Source organism: Scyliorhinus canicula, chromosome 11 (genome assembly GCF_902713615.1).
Source record: "Scyliorhinus canicula chromosome 11, sScyCan1.1, whole genome shotgun sequence".
NCBI lineage: Eukaryota > Metazoa > Chordata > Chondrichthyes > Carcharhiniformes > Scyliorhinidae > Scyliorhinus > Scyliorhinus canicula.
Window position 1 is genome coordinate 82,147,677 of NC_052156.1, and position 26,335 is coordinate 82,174,011.

Here is a 26,335-nt window from a genome sequence, read left to right on the forward strand (position 1 = left end):
GAATCTCTACAGTGCAGAAGGAGGCCATTCGGCCATCGAGGCTGCCCCGACCCTCCGAAAGAACACTTTACCGAGGGCCACTCCCCCACCCTATCCCCATAACACCGTGCAATGATCATGGCCAATCCACCTCACCTGCACATCTTTGGTGTGGGAGGAAACCGGAGCACCCGGAGGAAACTCGCACAGACGCAGGGGGAACGTGCAAACTCCACAGTGACCTGAAGCCGGGATTGAACTTGGGTCCCTGGCCCTGAGGCAGCATGATAACCACTGTGCCACCGTGACGGCAATCAGAGTTGCCATTTTCCTGATGTCATTCGTGCCATTGCTGGGAGCCGCAATGCAGATGACCTGCCTCACCGATGAGGGAGGGGTATCAGAAAGGGAGCATCACTCAGACCTCTTGCACTCAACTCCAAAGAACTGCTGGGAATACAATGTCATCAGGGGTTTCTGAGGCGGTGACTTGCCCACATGCCTCCTCACTCAGCATGTTCTGTGTCACAGGTTGTGGGGGGGTGGAGGCGGCAGGATGCGAGAAGATTGTTTCTTTAAAGCAGAAAGAAACTATGAGCAAATGGATGTTATGTTGCAGGTGGAGCCCATGAAGACTGGAACAAATCCCGTGCGTTGGTGGTGACCCATGTGAGGCATGGTGGACCTGCAGATAGGTAATGAATGCTGCATCTGTTAAGGATAAAAATTGGAAACTTGAGTTTGCGAAGTAAAGTACTTGTCCCACATTGCCGTCATTACTCCAAACTTCCACTGTTCTACTACTTGATAGTCTATCATTTTGAGCTAGAATGTCAGAATGGCGCAAATGGCGGAAAGCTAAAGGATACCCCTTTCACCTCACCTCATGCACTCTGAAACCACTTATCTCACCCTTTTTGTGGCATGGCAGCGAGCACACAGAAAGCTTCTAACTGGGGAAAAAATGAGGGGGGTTCACAGCTCCCCATCATTTCTAGATACTGCCCAGTGTTGCAGCTATGAATCCTATCCCCTCGCCAGTGTTGCTGTTCTAGAGCTTTTGCCCCCGCCGGTGTTGTAGCTATGGACTCTGTGCCCCAGCATCAGTTAGAGGATCCATTTGGGCAGAAGAAAAATGACAAATAAGTAACAATTTTTGTCCTTGTATTTGCAGGGAGGGAACGTTGAAAGTTGGGGACAAATTATTGAGCGTTGATGGGATTCCACTCCATAATGTGAGTCATGGAGAGGCCCTGAACATCCTGAGACAGTGTGGACAAGAGGCCATCTACCAGATTGAGTATGATGTCACCATCATGGGTAAGGACTTTATTATTCTGCTGTTGGAACATTTTTTGAAGGGCCATGGATAATAGAAATTGCACTCGGTCAAGATTTGGGGTGTGATCTACGGTTCATGCCCGAGGAATATTCCAATCCCACGCCGGCGTATGAGTTTCCCGGAGACGAGGGGTGCAGCCACCTAGCAATTCCGTCGACAACGGTGGGATCAGTAAATCCCGCTGGCGGGCCGTCTCCACTGCTGAAAAACACGTGGCGGGTTGGTCGGTAAATCCCGCCCATAATCCTTATTCTAAAAGCCACATTTCATACAATCTCAACAAAATAGAGAGCTGTCCAGCTTCTGTGTACAAACTGTTGATCTGTTATCAACACAGGACTGGGATGTGAGAGCAACTGTTTATGCAGCAACATTTAAGGACAAAGAAAGGTCAATGACCTGTCCATGCTGACACCTTTAATACTCCTATCCAGCCGAGCATGCAGTTGTAGTTTGAATGCACCTTTCTTTGACTCCATGACTTACCTTGTTGGTAATTTGAACAAGTGTCACTCTTTGAAAATAAACATTTCTACAGTCTCTTTAATGCCGAAACCAAGGTTTGTCTTATGAAGTCATGGGGAGTCTGCACCGAGTTGTATCAAAGAAATGTAGGTTTATTTACAAGGCTATAATACACAGCTCCCGGTAGATCCCAACCAGGTCTTAACGGTCGGTACCGAACCGGCCAACCTTATATACAAAATGGATAAAGCATACCTTGCTCCATTATCAAGGGAGCTCATACTCCACAAGAGACACGAGGGACATCCCCACCCCTGCTGACTTCCTGGTGGGTTTGTAGATCTCTCTGTGGTTTCCATTCACCTTGTAGGGACAGGTGCTCGGTTTGTACTCTCAGCTTCCTTTGCTCCATGCATAATGATTATGCTGCTCCAGAAGTTGCTATATTTTGAATGAACATTGATCCTGCTGTAGAGTATAAAGCCACCACACTGTGGTTAAGCCTGCTCCCCGTTTTTAATTGATTCCCCTCAAACTTTGCTTGTCTGTACTGAGAAGCAGATCTATCCCCCGAAATGCGTTGTTTTGCCCTGAAAGTCAGTTTATGTTAACTGCCCGGAAGACATTCTTGGCGGCATTGACAATAATTATGAGCAGGAATCAATCTCTTTCACTGGTGGTCCAACTGATGCTTCAGGCAGACAAGGTCAAGTTCAGTTGTGGTGTCCTCCAGCCAGATACTCACTGCCTCACCTCGACCATCAACATCACTGGAATGAAGGCCTGTACCCCAACACGGAGTCTGAGTTACTGCACTGTCACCATCCCAGCTGCTGTTCGAAAGCATTTAAAAAAAATAATTTTTCCAATTAAGGGGCAATTTAGTGTGGCCAATCCGCCTACCCTGCACATCCATCTTTGGGTTGTGGGCGTGAGACCCACGTGGACGTGGGGAGAATGTACAAACTCCTGGACAGTAACCCGGGACCAGGATCGAACCGGGTCCTCAGCGCCATAAGGCAGCAGTGCTAACCAGTGCACCCCGCTACCGCTGCTAGTGAGAATGGAGAATTTGGCCCTCAGCCAAAACCCCATTCACTGTAGCAGAACCGGAGAATTCAGCTGCAGTGAAAGGATGGAGAATCCCAGCCCATATCTAACTTATACTCGAATATTCAGGGGAAGGATGCGGTACATGGTACCCAACAAGTTCAGACACTCCACACTCCTCAGTAAATGACAGACACGACCAAAGCAGATTCTCTGGATTTCTCAACAACCCAGACACTTGGAACACCGTGAGCCAACCGGTCTCATTGAAACTGCCACCAGGGTTTCCAATGTCCATGTTTGAAGAACTTTCCTTGGAATGCTCTCCAATAGTTAATCTTAATCAAATGGCTTCAACAAGGATCCACCTTCAGGGTTGCAATTTCACCTTCTGAGATACCTTTCCCATGGATTTCCAAGTATACTCAAGCTTCGCCGTCTAAGCACAGTTTCAGATCTTTCGTCTTGCCAAGCAGTACACGACTGCTCCAAAAGGGTACCTTTGCCCTTTCAGCCAACAGCACAAAGACACTAACCTCTGGCTTCCCTCTTGGATCCTCTGAACTTCTCTTGAGCCCATTTTGCTTCAATCCAGCTCCTCGCAGTTCTTTCTTCAACATGGAGCCATTTCTCTGCTTCTGTTTATCTTGATTCGATCTGATCCTTTCTTTCTCACTACATGGGACTGGTTTCAAGCACCAATTTCTGTTCCATTCTGGTTTGGGACCTTCTTCTTAGACCTTCTTCCTGCCCCCTCTCCATGTCCTGATCCCTTGGACGCCTGACCTGCAGTTTTGAGCTTGTTTTTTTGCTTTCCTTTCCACTATGCAGGTACAGACGCTGCACCAATTCAAGAACTCAAGATGTGGAAATGGATGAATTTCACAGGCAACTGTGGCCATTTCAACGGGGCAGCGAGCGGATGCACAGAAGAACCGAAGCCCAGGGGAATGTAGTTCCCACTCACTGACTTTGACATAAACTGAAGGCAAAAATGGCGTTTCTGAAGAGTAATCTGATCCTGTACTTCAAAATAGAGACTGTGATCCTGTACCCCAACATGGAGACTGTGATCCTGTACCCCAACATGGAGACTGTGATCCTGTACCCCAACATAGAGACTGTGATCCTGTACTTCAAAATAGAGACTGTGATCCTGTACCCCAACATAGAGACTGTGATCCTGTACCCCAACATAGAGACTGTGATCCTGTACCCCAACATAGAGACTGTGATCCTGTACCCCAACATAGAGACTGTGATCCTGTACCCCAACATAGAGACTGTGATCCTGTACCCCAACATAGAGACTGTGATCCTGTACCCCAACATAGAGACTGTGATCCTGTACCCCAACAGAGAGACTGTGATCCTGTACCCCAACATAGAGACTGAGATCCTGTACCCCAACATAGAGACTCAGATCCTGCACCCCAACGTAGGGACTGTGATCCTGTACCCCAACGTAGAGACTGTGATCCTGTACCCCAACATAGAGACTGTGATCCTGTACCTGAACATAGAAACTGAGATCCTGTACCCCAACATAGAGACTGTGATACTGCCCCCAACATGGAGGCTGTCGTACTGCCCCCAACGTGGAGGCTGTGATACTGCCCCCAACATGGAGGCTGTGATACTTCCCCCAACATGGAGGCTGTGATACTGTCCCCAACATGGAGGCTGTGATACTGTCCCCAACATGGAGGCTGTGATACTGTCCCCAACATGGAGGCTGTGATACTGTCCCCAACATGGAGGCTGTGATACTGTCCCCAACATGGAGGCTGTGATACTGTCCCCAACATGGAGGCTGTGATACTGTCCCCAACATGGAGGTTGTGATACTGTCCCCAACATGGAGGCTGTGATACTGTCCCCAACATGGAGGCTGTGATACTGTCCCCAACGTGGAGGCTGTGATACTGTCCCCAACATGGAGGCTGTGATACTGTCCCCAACATGGAGGCTGTGATACTGTCCCCAACGTGGAGGCTGTGATACTGTCCCCAACGTGGAGGCTGTGATACTGTCCCCAACGTGGAGCCTGTGATACTGTCCCCAACGTGGAGGCTGTGATACTGTCCCCAACGTGGAGGCCGTGATACTGTCCCCAACGTGGAGGCCGTGATACTGTCCCCAACGTGGAGGCCGTGATACTGTCCCCAACGTGGAGGCCGTGATACTGTCCCCAACGTGGAGGCCGTGATACTGTCCCCAACGTGGAGGCCGTGATACTGCCCCCAACGTGGAGGCTGTGATACTGCCCCAACATGGAGGCTATGATACTGTCTGTGGTGGTATGATTAGCATAGCTGCCTGCCATTGGTGCAGAACACCCGCTTACCATTGGCCCTGGTCGGTCATGTGCCTCTCGACCAGTTGGTTGAGACCAGTCATGTGACGGCTCACCGATTGGTCGAGAGGCTGAGTTAATCCCGCCTCCAGGGCGGGGTATAAATACCCAGTACTCCCTTCGGTCGTCCTTCTACTGTAATCGACCGCAAGGCTAACATCTAGTATATTAAAGCCATACTTTTGTTCAGCAACTCGTCTCGCTTTCAATTGATGGTACATCACTGTCCCCAACGTGGAGGCTGTGATACTGTACCCCAACGTAGAGACTGTGATCCTGTATCCCAACATAGAGACTGTGATCCTGTACCTGAACATAGAAACTGAGATCCTGTACCCCAACGTAGAGACTGTGATCCTGTATCCCAACATAGAGACTGTGATCCTGTACCTGAACATAGAGACTGTGATACTGCCCCCAACATGGAGGCTGTCGTACTGCCCCCAACGTGGAGGCTGTGATACTGCCCCCAACATGGAGGCTGTGATACTTCCCCCAACATGGAGGCTGTGATACTGTCCCCAACATGGAGGCTGTGATACTGTCCCCAACATGGAGGCTGTGATACTGTCCCCAACATGGAGGCTGTGATACTGCCCCCAACATGGAGGCTGTCGTACTGCCCCCAACGTGGAGGCTGTGATACTGCCCCCAACATGGAGGCTGTGATACTTCCCCCAACATGGAGGCTGTGATACTGTCCCCAACATGGAGGCTGTGATACTGTCCCCAACATGGAGGCTGTGATACTGTCCCCAACGTGGAGGCTGTGATACTGTCCCCAACATGGAGGCTGTGATACTGTCCCCAACATGGAGGCTGTGATACTGTCCCCAACGTGGAGGCGGTCGTACTGCCCCCAACGTGGAGGCTGTGATACTGTCCCCAACGTGGAGGCTGTGATACTGTCCCCAACATGGAGGCTGTGATACTGTCCCCAACATGGAGGCTGTGATACTGTCCCCAACGTGGAGGCTGTGATACTGTCCCCAACATGGAGGCTGTGATACTGTCCCCAACATGGAGGCTGTGATACTGTCCCCAACATGGAGGCTGTGATACTGTCCCCAACATGGAGGCTGTGATACTGTCCCCAACATGGAGGCTGTGATACTGTCCCCAACATGGAGGCTGTGATACTGTCCCCAACATGGAGGCTGTGATACTGTCCCCAACGTGGAGGCTGTGATACTGTCCCCAACGTGGAGGCTGTGATACTGTCCCCAATGTGGAGGCTGTGATACTGTCCCCAACATGGAGGCTGTGATACTGTCCCCAACATGGAGGCTGTGATACTGTCCCCAACATGGAGGCTGTGATACTGTCCCCAACGTGGAGGCTGTGATACTGTCCCCAACGTGGAGGCTGTGATACTGTCCCCAACGTGGAGGCTGTGATACTGTCCCCAACGTGGAGGCCGTGATACTGTCCCCAACGTGGAGGCCGTGATACTGTCCCCAACGTGGAGGCCGTGATACTGTCCCCAACGTGGAGGCCGTGATACTGTCCCCAACGTGGAGGCCGTGATACTGCCCCCAATGTGGAGGCTGTGATACTGTCCCCAACGTGGAGGCCGTGATACTGCCCCCAACGTGGAGGCCGTGATACTGCCCCCAACGTGGAGGCTGTGATACTGCCCCAACATGGAGGCTATGATACTGTCTGTGGTGGTATGATTAGCATAGCTGCCTGCCATTGGTGCAGAACACCCGCTTACCATTGGCCCTGGTCGGTCATGTGCCTCTCGACCAGTTGGTTGAGACCAGTCATGTGACGGCTCACCGATTGGTCGAGAGGCTGAGTTAATCCCGCCTCCAGGGCGGGGTATAAATACCCAGTACTCCCTTCGGTCGTCCTTCTACTGTAATCGACCGCAAGGCTAACATCTAGTATATTAAAGCCATACTTTTGTTCAGCAACTCGTCTCGCTTTCAATTGATGGTACATCACTGTCCCCAACGTGGAGGCTGTGATACTGTACCCCAACGTAGAGACTGTGATCCTGTACCCCAACATAGAGACTGTGATCCTGTACCTGAACATAGAAACTGAGATCCTGTACCCCAACATAGAGACTGTGATACTGCCCCCAACATGGAAGCTGTCGTACTGTCCCCAACGTGGAGGCTGTGATACTGTCCCCAACATGGAGGCTGTGATACTGTCCCCAACATGGAGGCTGTGATACTGTCCCCAACATGGAGGCTGTGATACTGTCCCCAACATGGAGGCTGTGATACTGTCCCCAACATGGAGGCTGTGATACTGTCCCCAACATGGAGGCTGTGATACTGCCCCCAACATGGAGGCTGTGATACTGTCCCCAACATGGAGGCTGTGATACTGTCCCCAACGTGGAGGCTGTGATACTGTCCCCAACGTGGAGGCTGTGATACTGTCCCCAACGTGGAGGCTGTGATACTGTCCCCAACATGGAGGCTGTGATACTGTCCCCAACATGGAGGCTGTGATACTGTCCCCAACATGGAGGCTGTGATACTGTCCCCAACGTGGAGGCTGTGATACTGTCCCCAACGTGGAGGCTGTGATACTGTCCCCAACGTGGAGGCTGTGATACTGTCCCCAACGTGGAGGCTGTGATACTGTCCCCAACGTGGAGGCCGTGATACTGTCCCCAACGTGGAGGCCGTGATACTGTCCCCAACGTGGAGGCCGTGATACTGTCCCCAACGTGGAGGCTGTGATACTGCCCCCAACGTGGAGGCTGTGATACTGCCCCAACATGGAGGCTATGATACTGTCTGTGGTGGTATGATTAGCATAGCTGCCTGCCATTGGTGCAGAACACCCGCTTACCATTGGCCCTGGTCGGTCATGTGCCTCTCGACCAGTTGGTTGAGACCAGTCATGTGACGGCTCACCGATTGGTCGAGAGGCTGAGTTAATCCCGCCTCCAGGGCGGGGTATAAATACCCAGTACTCCCTTCGGTCGTCCTTCTACTGTAATCGACCGCAAGGCTAACATCTAGTATATTAAAGCCATACTTTTGTTCAGCAACTCGTCTCGCTTTCAATTGATGGTACATCACTGTCCCCAACGTGGAGGCTGTGATACTGTACCCCAACGTAGAGACTGTGATCCTGTATCCCAACATAGAGACTGTGATCCTGTACCTGAACATAGAAACTGAGATCCTGTACCCCAACGTAGAGACTGTGATCCTGTATCCCAACATAGAGACTGTGATCCTGTACCTGAACATAGAGACTGTGATACTGCCCCCAACATGGAGGCTGTCGTACTGCCCCCAACGTGGAGGCTGTGATACTGCCCCCAACATGGAGGCTGTGATACTTCCCCCAACATGGAGGCTGTGATACTGTCCCCAACATGGAGGCTGTGATACTGTCCCCAACATGGAGGCTGTGATACTGTCCCCAACATGGAGGCTGTGATACTGTCCCCAACATGGAGGCTGTGATACTGCCCCCAACATGGAGGCTGTCGTACTGCCCCCAACGTGGAGGCTGTGATACTGCCCCCAACGTGGAGGCTGTGATACTGTCCCCAACGTGGAGGCTGTGATACTGTCCCCAACATGGAGGCTGTGATACTGCCCCCAACATGGAGGCTGTGATACTGTCCCCAACATGGAGGCTGTGATACTGTCCCCAACATGGAGGCTGTGATACTGTCCCCAACATGGAGGCTGTGATACTGTCCCCAACATGGAGGCTGTGATACTGTCCCCAACATGGAGGCTGTGATACTGTCCCCAACATGGAGGCTGTGATACTGTCCCCAACATGGAGGCTGTGATACTGTCCCCAACATGGAGGCTGTGATACTGTCCCCAACGTGGAGGCTGTGATACTGTCCCCAACGTGGAGGCTGTGATACTGTCCCCAACATGGAGGCTGTGATACTGTCCCCAACATGGAGGCTGTGATACTGTCCCCAACATGGAGGCTGTGATACTGTCCCCAACGTGGAGGCTGTGATACTGTCCCCAACGTGGAGCCTGTGATACTGTCCCCAACGTGGAGGCTGTGATACTGTCCCCAACGTGGAGGCCGTGATACTGTCCCCAACGTGGAGGCCGTGATACTGTCCCCAACGTGGAGGCCGTGATACTGTCCCCAACGTGGAGGCCGTGATACTGTCCCCAACGTGGAGGCCGTGATACTGCCCCCAATGTGGAGGCTGTGATACTGTCCCCAACGTGGAGGCCGTGATACTGCCCCCAACGTGGAGGCCGTGATACTGCCCCCAACGTGGAGGCTGTGATACTGCCCCAACATGGAGGCTATGATACTGTCTGTGGTGGTATGATTAGCATAGCTGCCTGCCATTGGTGCAGAACACCCGCTTACCATTGGCCCTGGTCGGTCATGTGCCTCTCGACCAGTTGGTTGAGACCAGTCATGTGACGGCTCACCGATTGGTCGAGAGGCTGAGTTAATCCCGCCTCCAGGGCGGGGTATAAATACCCAGTACTCCCTTCGGTCGTCCTTCTACTGTAATCGACCGCAAGGCTAACATCTAGTATATTAAAGCCATACTTTTGTTCAGCAACTCGTCTCGCTTTCAATTGATGGTACATCACTGTCCCCAACGTGGAGGCTGTGATACTGTACCCCAACGTAGAGACTGTGATCCTGTACCCCAACATAGAGACTGTGATCCTGTACCTGAACATAGAAACTGAGATCCTGTACCCCAACATAGAGACTGTGATACTGCCCCCAACATGGAAGCTGTCGTACTGTCCCCAACGTGGAGGCTGTGATACTGTCCCCAACGTGGAGGCTGTGATACTATCCCCAACGTGGAGGCTGTGATACTGTCCCCAACATGGAGGCTGTGATACTGTCCCCAACATGGAGGCTGTGATACTGTCCCCAACATGGAGGCTGTGATACTTCCCCCAACATGGAGGCTGTGATACTGTCCCCAACATGGAGGCTGTGATACTGTCCCCAACATGGAGGCTGTGATACTGTCCCCAACATGGAGGCTGTGATACTGTCCCCAACATGGAGGCTGTGATACTGTCCCCAACATGGAGGCTGTGATACTGTCCCCAACATGGAGGCTGTGATACTGTCCCCAACATGGAGGCTGTGATACTGTCCCCAACATGGAGGCTGTGATACTGTCCCCAACATGGAGGCTGTGATACTGTCCCCAACATGGAGGCTGTGATACTGTCCCCAACATGGAGGCTGTGATACTGTCCCCAACATGGAGGCTGTGATACTGCCCCCAACATGGAGGCTGTGATACTGTCCCCAACATGGAGGCTGTGATACTGTCCCCAACGTGGAGGCTGTGATACTGTCCCCAACGTGGAGGCTGTGATACTGTCCCCAACGTGGAGGCTGTGATACTGTCCCCAACATGGAGGCTGTGATACTGTCCCCAACATGGAGGCTGTGATACTGTCCCCAACATGGAGGCTGTGATACTGTCCCCAACGTGGAGGCTGTGATACTGTCCCCAACGTGGAGCCTGTGATACTGTCCCCAACGTGGAGGCTGTGATACTGTCCCCAACGTGGAGGCTGTGATACTGTCCCCAACGTGGAGGCCGTGATACTGTCCCCAACGTGGAGGCCGTGATACTGTCCCCAACGTGGAGGCCGTGATACTGTCCCCAACGTGGAGGCTGTGATACTGCCCCCAACGTGGAGGCTGTGATACTGCCCCAACATGGAGGCTATGATACTGTCTGTGGTGGTATGATTAGCATAGCTGCCTGCCATTGGTGCAGAACACCCGCTTACCATTGGCCCTGGTCGGTCATGTGCCTCTCGACCAGTTGGTTGAGACCAGTCATGTGACGGCTCACCGATTGGTCGAGAGGCTGAGTTAATCCCGCCTCCAGGGCGGGGTATAAATACCCAGTACTCCCTTCGGTCGTCCTTCTACTGTAATCGACCGCAAGGCTAACATCTAGTATATTAAAGCCATACTTTTGTTCAGCAACTCGTCTCGCTTTCAATTGATGGTACATCAATTTAATCTACTAGAAATTTGAAGATGGAGCTCCGGATCAAGCCCGAATGCCTCCGCATCAGCCCACAAACTCCGAACGCATCAGCAATCTTTAAGCATTGGCTGGCGTGTTTCGATAGCTATCTGGCGACCGCAAGCAGCCCCCCCACCATGGCACAGAAGCTTCATATTCTCCATTCCAGCGTGGGCATGGCGGCCTACGCGATGATAGCGGAAGAAAAGGAATATGACGTGGCCATGGATACGCTAAAAGGACAATTTCTTAAGCCGGTAAACCGAGTGCACGCCCGACATCTGCTGGCTACCAGACAACAGTACCCCGGTGAGTCCTTAGATGATTTTTACCGGGCCCTCGCTGTCCTGGGGAGGAATTGCGCCTGTCTCCAAGTTTCAGCCACTGAGCACATGGAACTTTTAATCAGAGATGCTTACGTGGCTGGGATGCAGTCTGCCGCAATCCGCCAGCGGATGCTGGAAAAAGACGACCTCAGCCTAACTGAGGCACGGACTCTCTCCACCTCCCAGGAGGTCGCCGACTTAAACGCCAGTGCCTATGTCCCCAGCTGCACTGCAGCGCCCTGGGCCTCCTGGCACACTTCCCCACCGCGATCCGCCGCTCCCGACCCCCCTCAGGACTGTGCCGCGGGACAACCCGACAAGTCCGCGGGGCCCCACTGCTATTTCTGTGGGCTTGCCAAACACCCCCGCCTGCGCTGCCCGGCCCGCTCCGCCCTGTGTAAGAGCTGCGGGAAGAAGGGCCATTTTTCGTCGGTCTGCCAGGCCAAATCGGTCGCTGCTGTGCCGCGCAGCGACCGGGGATCTCCTCCTCCGGGCCCTTCCAGCGCACCGTGTCAACCCCCCCCCCCCCTCCCGGGGCCCCGGGGCCCCTGCGCCCGACCTGCGGGCCTCTCTGCCCCCGCTCTCAGCCGCTCCGAAACGGCCCGCCGGCACCGCTAACCCCGCCCCCAGCAACGACGAGTGTCCTGCGGGCGCCGCCATCTTGGGTCCCGGATGCCACGATCGGGTCCTGGGCGCCGCCATCTTGGGGCCCCGACTCCACGTGCGGGTCCTGGGCGCCGCCATCTTGGGGCCCCGACTCCACGTGCGGGTCCTGGGCGCCGCCATCCTGGACTGGCCCACAAGGTCCTGCCAGCACCCACTCGGTCGACGACGACGACTATGGATCTTCTCCACGGCTCGCAGCCATTCAGCTCGACCAGTCACGTCCACGCACGCTCGCCAAGACGATGACGCAAATCCACCTCAACGGGCACGAGACGGACTGACTGCTGGACTCCGGGAGCACGGAAAGCTTCGTTCACCCTGACATGGTAAGACGCTGTGCGCTCCCTGTCCACCCTGTAAAACACAAAATCGGGTTAGCCTCAGGTTCCCACTCCGTCCGCATCACCGGGTGCTGCATCGCGGACCTCACGGTCCAGGGGAAGGTTTTAAAAAATTATAAACTCCTTATCCTCCCCGACCTTTGCGCACCGGCACTCCTAGGACTGGACTTCCAGTGCAACCTGCAGAGCTTTACCTTCCAATTCGGCGGCCCTATACCCCCCCTCACTGTCTGCAGCCTCGCGTCCCTCAAAGTGGACCCCCCCCTCCTTGTTTGCTAATCTCAACCCCGATTGCAAACCCATCGCGACCCGGAGCAGACGGTACAGCGCCCAGGACCGGACCTTCATCAGGTCCGAGGTCCATAGGTTGCTGAAGGAAGGGGTCATCGAGGCCAGCAACAGTCCCTGGCGAGCCCAAGTGCTGGTGGTCCGGACTCGGGAGAAAAACCGGATGGTCATCGACTACAGCCAGACCATCAACCGGTTTACGCAACTGGACGCGTATCCTCTCCCCCGTATTTCCGCCATGGTAAACGAGATTGTGAAATACAAAGTCGTCTTCACGGTGGACCTCAAGTCCGCTTATCACCAGCTCCCCATCCGCACAAGTGACCGACTGTACACCGCGTTCGAGGCAGATGGGCGCCTCTACCACTTCCTCAGGGTTCCATTTGGTGTCACAAATAGGGTCTCGGTCTTCCAACGGGAGATGGACCGAATGGTCGACAAGCACGGTTTACGGGCCACCTTCCCGTATCTCAATAACGTCACCATCTGCGGCCACGACCAGCAGGACCATGACACCAACCTCCAGAAATTCCTCCGAACCGCAAAACTCCTTAACCTCACGTACAATAAGGATAAATGCGTGTTTATCACCGACCGTCTAGCCATCCTCGGCTATGTAGTGCGTAACGGAGTGATAGGCCCCGACCCCGAACGCATGCGCCCCCTGATGGAACTCCCTCTCCCCAATACCCTCAAATCTCTCAAACGCTGCCTGGGGTTTTTCGCATACTACGCCCAATGGGTTCCCAATTACGCCGACAAGGCCCGTCCCCTCATTCAGTCCACGACCTTCCCGCCGTCGACAGAGGCCTGCCAGGCCTTTAGCCGCATCAAAGCGGACATCGCAAAGGCCACGATGCGCGCCATCGACGAGACCCTCCCCTTCCAGGTCGGGAGCGACCCTTCAGGAGTAGCTCGTCCTGGGAAGCTCAATGAGCCTCCTGATGCCTTGTCCCGCGGTACCTGCGACCGCCTCCGCTCCCTCCACACGGACCTCTGCCATCCAGGGGTGACCCGTTTCTATCATTTCATAAAGACCCGCAACCTGCCCTTCTCCATCGAGGAAGTCAGGACAGTAACCCGTGACTGCCACATCTGCGCAGAGTGCAAACCGCACTTCTACCGCCCCAAGCGCGCGCATCTGATCAAAGCATCCCGCCCCTTCGAACATCTCAGCATAGACTTCAAGGGGCCCCTTCCCTCTAGCAACCGCAACATTTACTTCCTGACGGTGATCGATGAATACTCCCGCTTCCCCTTCGCCATTCCCTGCACCGACATGACCACATCGACCATCATTAATGCCTTCCTCTCCATCTTCTCCCTTTTCAGCTACCCCGCGTACATACATAGCGATCGGGGGTCCTCATTTATGAGCGACGAGCTGCGTCAATTCCTGCTCAGCAGGGGCATCGCCTCAAGCAGGACGACCAGTTATAACCCCCGGGGTAACGGACAGGTCGAGCGGGAGAATGGTACCATCTGGAAGACCATACTACTGGCCCTCCGGTCCAGAGATCTCCCTATTTCCTGATGGCAAGAGGTTATCCCCGATGCCCTACACTTTATCCGCTCACTCCTCTGTACCGCAACTAATCAGACACCTCATGAATGTCTTCTTGATTTTCCCAGGAGATTGTCCTCCGGATCCCCTCTCCCGACATGGCTGGCCGCCCCTGGACCCATCTTGCTCCGGAAGCATGTGCGGGTGCACAAGTCCGACCCGTTGGTGGAACAAGTCTAGTTACTCCACGCTAACCCGCAGTATGCGTACGTGGAGTACCCCGACGGTCGGCAGGACACGGTCTCCCTCCGGGACACGGTCTCCCTCCGGGACCTGGCACCCGCCGGCATGCGGCCTTCCCCCCCTTCACCACAGATCCCCCCTGCCCCTTTTCCCCCAGCGCCCCACCCAGGCCACCCCTTCCCCATCCATGGCGTCTCCACCACCTGCCCGGGGTACGGAGACAGTTCAAGGAACATCGCTCCCGGAGTCCAGGACATCAGCTGAACCACCACCATCGGCTGAACCAACGTCACCAACTCCCCTGCGGCGGTCTGCCAGGACGTCACGGGCAACGAAAAGGCTGATCGAGTCCATTTAACTTCAACACCACCATGGACCTTGTATGGACACTATGCACTGTTGCTAAATGTCTGGGCCAGTGGGAAGCCAAGGATGCATTTTTTCTCTCTCCTTACTACTCATACCACCAGTTCTCTGCCCCCCCCCCAACTCTCGTTGTCACCCCCCCCCCGCCGGCTTCTTTCTCCGCAAGGGGTGAATGTGGTGGTATGATTAGCATAGCTGCCTGCCATTGGTGCAGAACACCGGCTTACCATTGGCCCTGGTCGGCCGATTGGTTGAGACCAGTCATGTGACGGCTCCCCGATTGGTCGGGAGGCTGAGTTAACCCCGCCTCCTGGGCGGGGTATAAATACCCAGTACTCCCGGCGGTCGTCCTTCTACTGTAATCGACCGCAGGGCTAACATCTAGTATATTAAAGCCATACTTTTGTCCAGCAACTCATCTCGCGTTCAATTGATGGTACATCACTGTCCCCAACGTGGAGGCTGTGATACTGTCCCCAACATGGAGGCTGTGATACTGTCCCCAACATGGAGGCTGTGATACTGTCCCCAACATGGAGGCTGTGATACTGTCCCCAACATGGAGGCTGTGATACTGCCCCCAACATGGAGGCTGTGATACTGTCCCCAACATGGAGGCTGTGATACTGTCCCCAACATGGAGGCTGTGATACTGTCCCCAACATGGAGGCTGTGATACTGTCCCCAACATGGAGGCTGTGATACTGTCCCCAACATGGAGGCTGTGATACTGTCCCCAACATGGAGGCTGTGATACTGTCCCCAACATGGAGGCTGTGATACTGTCCCCAACATGGAGGCTGTGATACTGCACCCAACATTGCAGTGACAATGAGCAGTATTTTAGAAATGCTAAACGATCAGGTGTCACATAGCCCCAACAAAACAGGAAAATGCAAAATGTTATCCCCAGTTTCATTGGCACTCCTGCTTCAGTTAAAGCCCTTGGAGAGAGTTGTCACATTCCACCTGCGTGCTCAAGACTGGGAACAGTTGCCAGGGAACACTTTTGTTGGACAACCACTTTCAGGCAGGCGCTTCTGAGGCTGCTTGATGCAGTCTCCCAGTGCTGCCTGCAGTCATGTTGTTCTGTTGCTGCTGCGGTCAATTAGGAGTATGTTAATTGACAGGAGCTTCACTGTGCCCGGAGAGCAGCATCTCTTCACACATTTCAGTGCCTCCCACAAAGGTGGCTGCACCAGCTCCCACCCTCACAAACTCTGGACCCTGAGACATATTTTTGATCTGCACATTAATAGGGGTTCGGCCCTTCCTCTGCCAAACCAGCAAGATTACTAAAACCAGAATCTATAAACGACAATCTCCGCAGTGATATTAAAACAGTAATCCAGGCGAATTTCAATGGGAAAACAAAAGATTCTGCTTTTGGGGAGGGTGTTCCTGAGCAGCTGCAGCATCGAGAAACACACCTTTATTCAATAGCACTTTGGAGGTTTTTATGGCCTCGGCAAGGAAGCTCCCCCCCCCCCCCCCCCCCCCCCCCCCCCACCCGCTAAGGCCATGCTTTCATCATTCCCTGCACTGACGAGCTCAGGAAGGTGATTCGCAGATCGGGGCGTCATTTGTAAAGGCAGCCCTGACCTTTCGACTCACCTCAGCGACCGCTCTGTGCCTTCCTGACCCCCTCCCCCCACTGCATCAAATTGACCTCTTCCAGGGTCCTTGAGGCCCCCCCCCCCCCCCCCCCCCCCCTCACGCCACCTCTTAACGGCAAGGCACCCTCGTCCCAGCCCCTGGCATGAGCAACCTCGCACCTGGGCACCTTGGAACTGCTACCCTGGCAGTGCCCCTTGAAGTGTTATTTGTGTTGGTCGAACATCGACTGCAACTGGATGCAGTCAAACGAGAAACAGGCTTCCAACACAGGAAATGGTCCAACACTGTTTATTGAACCTGTTGATTGCTGTACATAATCTGCTGTGGGTTGACACTCTATTAACCTAACTAATGACCTCCTACTGGCTTGACCAGACTAGCTCTCTATCACATGGTGATGATGTTCACTGGCCTGTGAACTGCGACTATCTCCCTGGCCGTGTCCTGTGAGAGAGGGAGAGCCTTAATGCCCTGTGGGCTTTATAGTGGTGGTGTCCTGTCTGGTGATTGGTTGTTCTGTGTCGTGTGTGTTCATTGGTTATCCTGTGTGTCAATCACTGCCTGTCTGCATCTCATGATATACGTGAGTGGATATTATGACACCCCTGCTAGCCTGGCAGTGCCACCCAGACAGTGCCTGGGTGGCAATGCCAAGGTGCCAGGCAGGCAGTACCAAGATGCCTGGGTGCCAGCAAGAGTGCCAGAGTGCCACTCTTCCCCGATGAGCTGGGAGACTCCCCCAGGTGCCGTTACGATTGGTCCACGTTTGTGTGAATCAGAACTAAGTGGCACCCAGTCCAGGCCTTGCTGGGGATGCCATTAGTTCCCAGGCCCAGGGAGAATACGGCACAGACATATTTAAGTTCGCCTAATGGAGAGGGAGAGATCCACATCGCGACGTCTCACAAAGTTTTTTTGAATCTTGCGAGACATCTCGAGCATCACGAATTTCGCGAGCGACGTCCCGCCAGATTCAACGGCCTTTTCACATCACCAAGTCGGGCGCGACGAGGCCAGTAAATCTGCCCCCAGTCTCTGGATTCAAATAACTAACTAAAACTTTATGGCATGTAGCTCACACCTGTCTTGCATTCTAATTTATATGTAAACAATTTAAACACCTCAATTAGATTCATAACTCACTTCTAGGCACCTGCTGTTCGAGATATTGAATTAGAGATCAATACAGCAGAGTTGGAGGCTGTTCGGCCCATTATACCCCTGTCATGGGGGCTGGTTTAGCACAGTGGGCTAAACAGCTGGCTTGTAATGCAAAACAATGTCAGCAGTGCGGGTTCAATTCCCATTACGGCCTCCCTGAACAGGTGCCGGAAAGTGGTAACTAGGCGCTTTTCACAGTCACTTAATTGAAGCCTCCTTGTGACAGTCAGCAATTATTATTATTATTAAAACCATTCATAATCTCAGCATCTCGTAACCTTCTCTGCTGTAAGGAGGACCAGTTCGGCTTCTTCAGTACAAAAGCAAAATGCAGCAGCTCTTAGAAATTTGAAGTAAAAACAGAACACGCTGGAAACCAAAAAAGTTGCTGTTAAACTTGCCCCTGCTCTGATGGGCTGCCCAGCAGCCATTGAACATATTGATGGGTATTAGTTAGCTTTAGACAAGCCTTCCAGCTCCCTACCTAGGGTGGAAGTCCCACCTCTGAGAGAGCGCCCCTCCGTCCCAACAGTGCCACCAGGAGCAGTGGCCACTGCTAGGACTGCAGGTAGTCCCTGAAGAAATAAGGAGCCAAGAACTGGAAATGAAATGAATGAAAATCGCTTATTGTCACAAGTAGGCTTCAAATGAAGTTATTGTGAAAAGCCCCTAGTCGCCACATTCCGGCGCCTGTTTGGGCAGGCTGGTACGGGGATGAAATGAAATGAAAATGAAAATTGCTTATTGTCACAAGTAGGCTTCAATGAAGTTACTGTGAAAAGCCCCTAGTCGCCAAATTCCGGTGCCTGTTCGGGGAGGATGACTGATAAGTTTGAGGGGGGGGGGTGCATGGATTATTGGTGGCGCCAGGATAGGAGACCCAGGGGGATGGGGTGAGGGGGAAAAGGGGCATGGGGACTGGGGTGTATGGGTCAAGGAAGGTAGTGAAATCCAGGGGGTGGGAGGTTGGCGTGGGCAGACCTTAGTGGGGGGCTGCACCTTCCGATCAGGAAACTGTGCTTATGAAGAAGCACCCGTCCATTTAAGGGCCTCAATTTGTGTGAGGGTAGTAGGGCTATCTGTTAAATCACAGCCAGGTCGGTGGTGGGCAGGAAAAGCACCCACACAGTTTTACGGGCTTGCCTTCACCACGCACATTTCTGTGGAGAGAGAAGCAGGCCGAATGTTTCAAGCAGATAACAGAGAATCAGAAACTGCCCCTCGCATTGCACAGGTTTCACATTTAAACCGCTCAACCCACTAAATCAGCTTCTAGTCTGGAACCCAATGTTCGGTATCATTACCTATTGCATCAATCACAGTATTCCAGCCTGTAACTCATCCCCATTTCGGTTATCTCTTATTCTTTCGATAAACCATCCAGACCCCTCGACTATATCAGCACCTGTGTTTCTAGTGTCTTTCTCTCTTGGGTTGCAAGTTAAAAGTAAGCAGGACTAATTTGCTATTCTGCCAGTGTGTGCACACATTGCTTGATAGTCCTTTGGGGTTGAAGAGGATTGGAGACTCTGGAAAAGTGGAAATATAGGATAATAAAGTACAGCATGTGTGAAAATGAGCAACATTATTTTGAAAGCTGGTGACTACCTCAATGATCTTTGGTTTTGGTTCAGTTTGGACAGGATCTTTACGGATGCATTGGGCAGGGGCATGGGGAAGAAATTGAACAGACAGCCTGAGCGAGGCAGTCTTGCAGTTGTGCTGATGGGTGTCCTCTCTTACAGATTCTGTGCTCAATGCCTCCGGCCCTTTACTGGTGGAAATTCCGAAAACTCCGGGCTGCACGCTGGGAATGTCACTATCAAGCGGGACGCACCGCAACAAGCAAGTCATTGTCCTGGACAGGATTAAAGCAGCCAGCATTGTGGACAGGTACTCGCTGCATCCTCTCCTTTCAGTAAGAATCACGGTCGGGGAACATCAGACTCAGTTATTCAGGCTGTAGCTCAGTTGGTAGCACGCTCATCTCTCCAGTCCCAAATGTCGTGGGTTCGGGTCTTGTCCCAGAGACTGAGGTACAGAAATCTTAGGCTGACACTCCAGTGGCGTACTGAATGAGCAGAGGTGTCATCTTTCAAAGGAGGCCTTATCTGCTCTCTCAGCTGTTTGAACCTGGCTCCTGTTTAATATGGAGCCAACCTCCCTAAATTTGCCTGTTCATTTATCACATTGCTATGTGTGTGGAATCATACTGTGCATATATTGGTTCCTACATTGCACCAATGAACAATGGGGGGGGGGGGGTTCTCTGGTTTCAAAGCCATGTGCTGCTCTCCAGCGGGAGGCAGTGTGCCGTGTGCTGGCAACGGGATTCTCTGCTCTCGCCGCTGTCAATGCGATTTGGCATTGAAGCCATCCCATACCGCCGGGAAACCCATGGATGGACGCGCGCTGCCAGCGGGACCAGAGAATCCCGCCGCAAGCGAATGGCCGTAAAATTCCAGCCTACATTTCAGAAGAAGCCTTGTAAAGTGTTGAGCTTGTGCGAAGATGTTTAAATGGCAGTCTTTCTTTTTGCCCACGACAAGTTGATTTCCGTTTTCACTTGATATTAAAAGAACGGTAATTCCAATCGGATGAGGCACTCCACAAGATCGTGGCCACAGATCTGCCATAGCTTCTGTGTCTGGGTGTCCTGGGAACCCTGCTTCCTCTACGTCTGCTGCACCTCTTCAATTGCCTGTGGGCCGTAGAGAGCACTGTGGGTGTGCCTGCACCACATGAACAGCAGCAGTTCACAAAGTCGGCTCCCCACCACCTTCTCAGGGGCAATTAGGGATGGGCAACAAATGGGCAACTCATGCTGGCCTAGCCAACGGCATCCACATCCCAGGAGAAGAAAATACATATGGAGCTTACTGCCACATGGGGAGGCAAAGAAGAAGGCTTGATGCATACATTTTAGAGAAAGCAATAGAAGGGAGGGGGTGTGGTGGATGTGGGAAGATGTATTTAGACTGGGAAGAGGCTGACTTGGAGTGGAACCATTGCCGTGGACCATTTGGACTGAATGGTCTGTTTCTGTGCTGTAGATTCATGGTAGGTTAGAGGTTTTGGTCAAACCCTACTTCGGCAGGGGATTGTCACTGAGCACAGCTTGAGCCCTGATTGCTGTGGTCAGTTTTTTCAGGCGAACTGCAACAATCCATTGGCTGATGAAGGGTTGGAGCTGCCATCAAAACAAACCTGTAAGTTTTACTGACCTGAATGCAGAGCTTGAAAAGGGGAGGGGCGGGGGGGGGTGGGGGGCACCAAGTCTTGTACCGAGCGCCAACAGCTGAGGAACACATAGTTTTTCCATTGGTAGTACAGGCCAAAAACAGGGAACATTTCAGCCGTTTTGTTAACAGTTTGATGAGGAGCACTGGAAATGAAAGTGGCAAACTGGTGTGGTGCTGGGAAGGAGCGCTGGAACATTGCATCAGGAGATTCCAGGTTCGACTCCTGGCTGGCTCGTGGTAAATCTTGTGGTTGGCACGGTAGCACAGTGGTTAGCACGGTTGCCTCACAGCGCCAGGGTCCAGGTTCAATTCCCACTTGGGTCACTGTCTGTGCGGAGTCTGCACACCCTCCCCGTGTCTGCGTGGGTTTCTTCCACAAGTCTCGAAAGACGTGCTGTTACATGAACTGGACATTCTGAATTCGCCCTCAGTGTACCCAAACAGGGGCCTGAATGTGGCGACTAGGGGATTTTCACAGTAATTTTATTGCAGTGTTAATGTAAACCTACTTGTGACGCTAATGAAGATTATTATTATTATGTGTCACCTCAGCCAGGCCATGTTGCAGCAGCAGCAACAACCCCAACAACAACTTCATTTATATTTCCCTTTAAGATAGAGTAAACGCATCCCAATTGGTGCTGAAGAGGACTGCAGTCAAAAAGAGGTTGACAGCGAACTATATTGATGAGATATTGAGACCAGTGACTGAAACCTTTGGTTTTAAGAAGCATCTTAAATGAGAGCTTGAGAGCCAGAAACCTATCGGGAGGGAATGCCTTGGTTTGGGACTTGGGAGGCTGGATATTAATTGGATCTCAAGCCAGATGGTGAAGAATGGAACTCGACACACAAATTGTTTTCTTGATCAAAAACAGAAAACGCTGGACAAAAAGCCACCCGGACTCTAAACGTTAGCTCCCTTCTCTCGTCACAGATGCTGACAAGCTCCAGCCGCATACACACTGCACTCCCCACACATACACACTGCTCTCCCCACACATACACACTGCTCTCCCCACACATACACACTGCTCTCCCCACACACACACTGCACTCCCCACACATACACACTGCACTCCCCACACATACACACTGCTCTCCCCACACATACACACTGCTCTCCCCACACATACACACTGCTCTCCCCACACACACACACTGCTCTCCCCACACATACACACTGCTCTCCCCACACATACACACTGCTCTCCCCACACATACACACTGCTCTCCCCACACATACACACAGCTCTCCCCACACACACCATCCCAGCCAACAAGATGGCAGCGAGGAGACCAGCCCCGAGGTTTACAGATGCCAAGCTGGAGACCCTCTTGGACGCGGTGGAGAAGAGGCGGGTGACCCGCTGCCTTTCGCCGAGCCTGGGCGCAGGTGGCAGAGGCTGTGATCGCCGTGGGCAACACCGTCCGGACCGGCCAGCAGTGCCATATAAAACTGCCGGACCTCCACAGGGTGGCCAGGATGAGTAGGCAGCAACGTGCCACTGACACTAACCCCCGTAACCCGATGTCCTCTCTGTCCACCCGGAGGGCGGCCGAACCCCCACCCTGCATCTCACACTGCCACCCATTCCGGCTGCCATGGCCGGTGCCCACCCCTATGCTGTATGCGTCAGACTGTCTAACACTGTTTTTGTCTGTTCCCCTCCCCCCACCCCCTAAGAGAAGGCCGCGCACAACCGCCGGGAGCAGGAGAAGACAGGAGGGGGACCACCGGACCTGTGGCCCCCAACCATGGCAGAGCAGAGGGTCCCGGATGTGGTCGGCGGACCGGAGTAAAGGGAGGTCACCGGGATGGATTTTGTCGGCAGACAAGGAATTGAGACCCTGCTTAGTCGCAGTTCCCCATAATACGTGTCAAACACCCCTCCCCCCTCACCAGCACCACCCCCACAACATCCTCACCCTACACCATCCCCACACCACCCCCATAACAGCATCACCCCCACAACACCATGACCCTCCCTCACCCCCACACCACCCTCACCCCCACACCACCCCCACAACATCCTCGCCCTACACCATCCCCACACCACCCTCACCCCCACACCACCCTCACCCCCACATCACCCACACCACCCTCACCCCCACACCACCCTCACCCTCACCCCCACACCACCCCCACAACATCCTCGCCCTACATCACCCCCACCCTCACCCTCACCCCCACACCACCCCCACAACATCCTCGCCCTACACCACCCCCACAACACCATCACCCTACATCACCCCCACACCACCTTCACCCCCACACCACCCTCACCCTCACCCCCACACCACCCTCATCCCCACACCACCCTCACCCTCACCCCCACACCACCCTCACCCCCACACCACCCTCACCCCCCCACACCACCCTCACCCCCCCACACCACCCTCACCCTCACCCCCACACCACCCCCACAACACCATCACCCTCCTTCACCCCCACACCACCCTCACCCCCACACCACCCCCACAACACCATCACCCTACATCACCCCCACACCACCCTCACCCCCACAACATCTTCACCCTCACACCATCCTCACCCCCACAACATCTTCACCCCCACAGCACCCTCACCCCCACACCACCCTCACCCCCACACCACCCTCACCCCCACACCATCTTCACCCCCACAGCACCATCACCCTACATCACCCCCACACCACCAACGCCCCCACACCACCCTCACCCCCACACCATCTTCACCCCCACAACACCATCACCCTACATCGCCCCCACATCACCCTCAACCCCACACCGCCCTCACTCCCACAACACCGTCACCCTACATCACCCTTCACCCTCACACCACCACCACCACAACACCACCCCCACACCACCCTCACCCCCATCACTCCCCCGCCCCACGGTCTAATCGTGTGTCTTGTGTCTTGCAGGACCTGCTGGTGATGGGTTGGGTCCATCAGGTGTCCCCCGCCCCCAGCCAGTGCCACAGCCGGAGCTCCCCCCCCCCCCGTGAACTGAGCAGCGACAAGAGCAGCTTGGACACCAGTCTTCCACCCGAGATTCAGGAGACCCCGGAGGTCGGGTCGGAGATGACATGGATTTTCCATCACAGCTGTGTCCAACACCCTCCACCATATGCTCACTTTGGTTGGGCACTTTAGTGAAGAGGCTCCTGGGACACTATCTGCTGCGCAGCACATAGCTGCTCCGGTACATCAGGTGGAGGTAGGAACACCCGAGGGGGCAGACGGTCGAAGGGCAGGCCGACCCCAGGGACTAGCTGCCGTCCAGATGGGTCTCGGGCTTCTGGAACGGACAGTCCCATCTACAGTGAAGATACAGTTGCAGAGCCAGGGACTACATGAGGGGCTGTCGGCGAGCATCCAGCTCCTGCAGGCACAGCAGCAGCAGTTGGTGCCAACAATGCGTGCCCCCAGGCCAACACTGCACAGGTGGCATCCGCGGTGAAGGCATTGGGGTGGCAGTTGTGGCTATGGATCAGCATGTCCAAGGCCTGGGGCACTCTGTGCAGACGCTGCCCGAGGCCCAGGGCAGGGTTGCCGTCTCACAGGCAGCCATATGACAGAGCCGCCTGGACATTGCAACACCGCTTTTGAGTGTGGCCCAGTCACTGCAGGCCATGGTTGGGAATGTCGGCAGCATTGCCCAGGCGCTGGCTGATGTGGCGCAGACGCAGAGGGAGATGGCTTGGTCCCAGAGGGAGGTTGCGCAGTCACTGGCTGATGTGACTCAAACTGATGTGGCACAGCCCCTCAGGGTGGTGGCACAGTCGCAGCGTGATGTGGTGCAGTCCATGGCGGAGATGGTCCACTCCCTGTGCTCCATGTGCACGAGCGTGCGGACCTTGGTCAAGACCAGAGTGGACCTCCAGGACTGGCTTTCCAGCTAGCGGGGGGAGTCTCTGGAGATAGCTCCATTTGCACCCCCATCCCATGGAGTAATCTGGGGGCCATCAGGCACCCTGAGTGAGGAGGAGGTGTTGGGTCCTGTGCCGGTAACTCCCGCAGGGGAGGTGCCAAAACACCGCAGCACCTCAGACTCTCTTCACCACGCCCCCCCGCGCACCCTGCCCCGATGCATCTGGCTAGCAGCGGGCAGAACAGGGTGGCACCACGCCACCCGAGCAGCAAGTGGGCCCATCCAGTCCGGGTCACCCCAGGAGACGCCCGCCAAAGGGGATGCAGGACACAGGGCAGGAATTGGGCCTCACGGTAGCATGGTGGTTAGCATCAATGCTTCACAGCTCCAGGGTCCCAGGTTTGATTCTCGGCTGGGTCACTGTCTGTGTGGAGTCTGCACGTCCTCCCCGTGTGTGCGTGGGTTTCCTCCGGGTGCTCCGGTTTCCTCCCACAGTCCAAAGATGTGCGGGTTAGGTGGATTGGCCATGCTAAATTGCCCGTAGTGTAAGGTTAATGGGGGGATTGTTGGGTTATGGGTATATGGGTTACGTGAGTTTAAGTAGGGTGATCATTGTTCGGCACAACATCGAGGGCCGAAGGGCCTGTTCTGTGCTGTACTGTTCTATGTTCTATGAATCACAACAGGATGCCTCCACTACTGCTGTACTGTCTGACGAACCATTGTTATGGGCCAAGGTTTCGACAACCCCTGAGTTCACCTGACCCAAAATTTTAAATAGATTTTGGTTATGGGGAGCACAAGGGCCCACTTTACAAGTGTGATGCAACAGAGATCTAAAGTATTTTAAAACAAAAATAATGATTATTCTATGAATCCAGTTAATATTTTTAAACACACAGTAAACATCTTAACAACTATCAACACCAATAATCTCCACAGATACAATATTCTATAAGTAACCTTTAATCTTTCCTTGCAACTTCCACAAGACAAATACCCTCTTCAACACTGACATCAGGTTTTAATTCTCTATTGAGAGCAGTTATCGCTGTTAAACGAGCAAGTGATTTGAAGACATTCCTTTCATGCAGAAATAAATCAAAATTACACCTTGTTTCTCTGGCTGCAGCTCCCAATCTGCCAAACGAAACTAAACACACCCTGTAACAGACAGCCCAGCTCCATCCACACTCTGACATCACTGCAGCAATTTGACAAACACCAATTTCTTAAAGGTACTCTCACATGACACCACTTAGATGTAGCATTAGGGCCCGTGAGGCCATAAAGTTAGATACCAGTTAGGTTGGCACAGGTGCAGGGCACAGCCTCCCCGAACAGGCGCCGGAATGTGGCGACTAGGGGCTTTTCACAGTAACTTCATTTGAAGCCTACTTGTGACAATAAGTGATTTTCATTTTCATTTCATTTCAGTTATTGGGGCTCGGGCACAAATTTGTAAATATTTGTTCCGATTAAACACCTGTTACCACTGTTAAGACCTGTCTTGGTGCTGTCTTAGATGGGTGCGAGGGA

General features: G+C 53.6%; 1 protein-coding gene across 6 annotated transcripts in view; it reads left to right on the forward strand.

The window, feature by feature from the left end:
- grip2b (glutamate receptor interacting protein 2b) overlaps positions 1 to 26,335 on the forward strand; it is a 1,006,802-nt gene that overhangs the window by 816,874 nt on the left and 163,593 nt on the right. For all 6 annotated transcript variants that reach the window (XM_038810787.1, XM_038810785.1, XM_038810786.1 and 3 more), the window contains exons 6-8: positions 599 to 674; positions 1,154 to 1,299; positions 19,442 to 19,589. In XM_038810787.1, the coding sequence (XP_038666715.1) occupies positions 599 to 674; positions 1,154 to 1,299; positions 19,442 to 19,589 (370 nt within the window). The remainder of the gene's footprint in view (positions 1 to 598; positions 675 to 1,153; positions 1,300 to 19,441; positions 19,590 to 26,335) is intronic.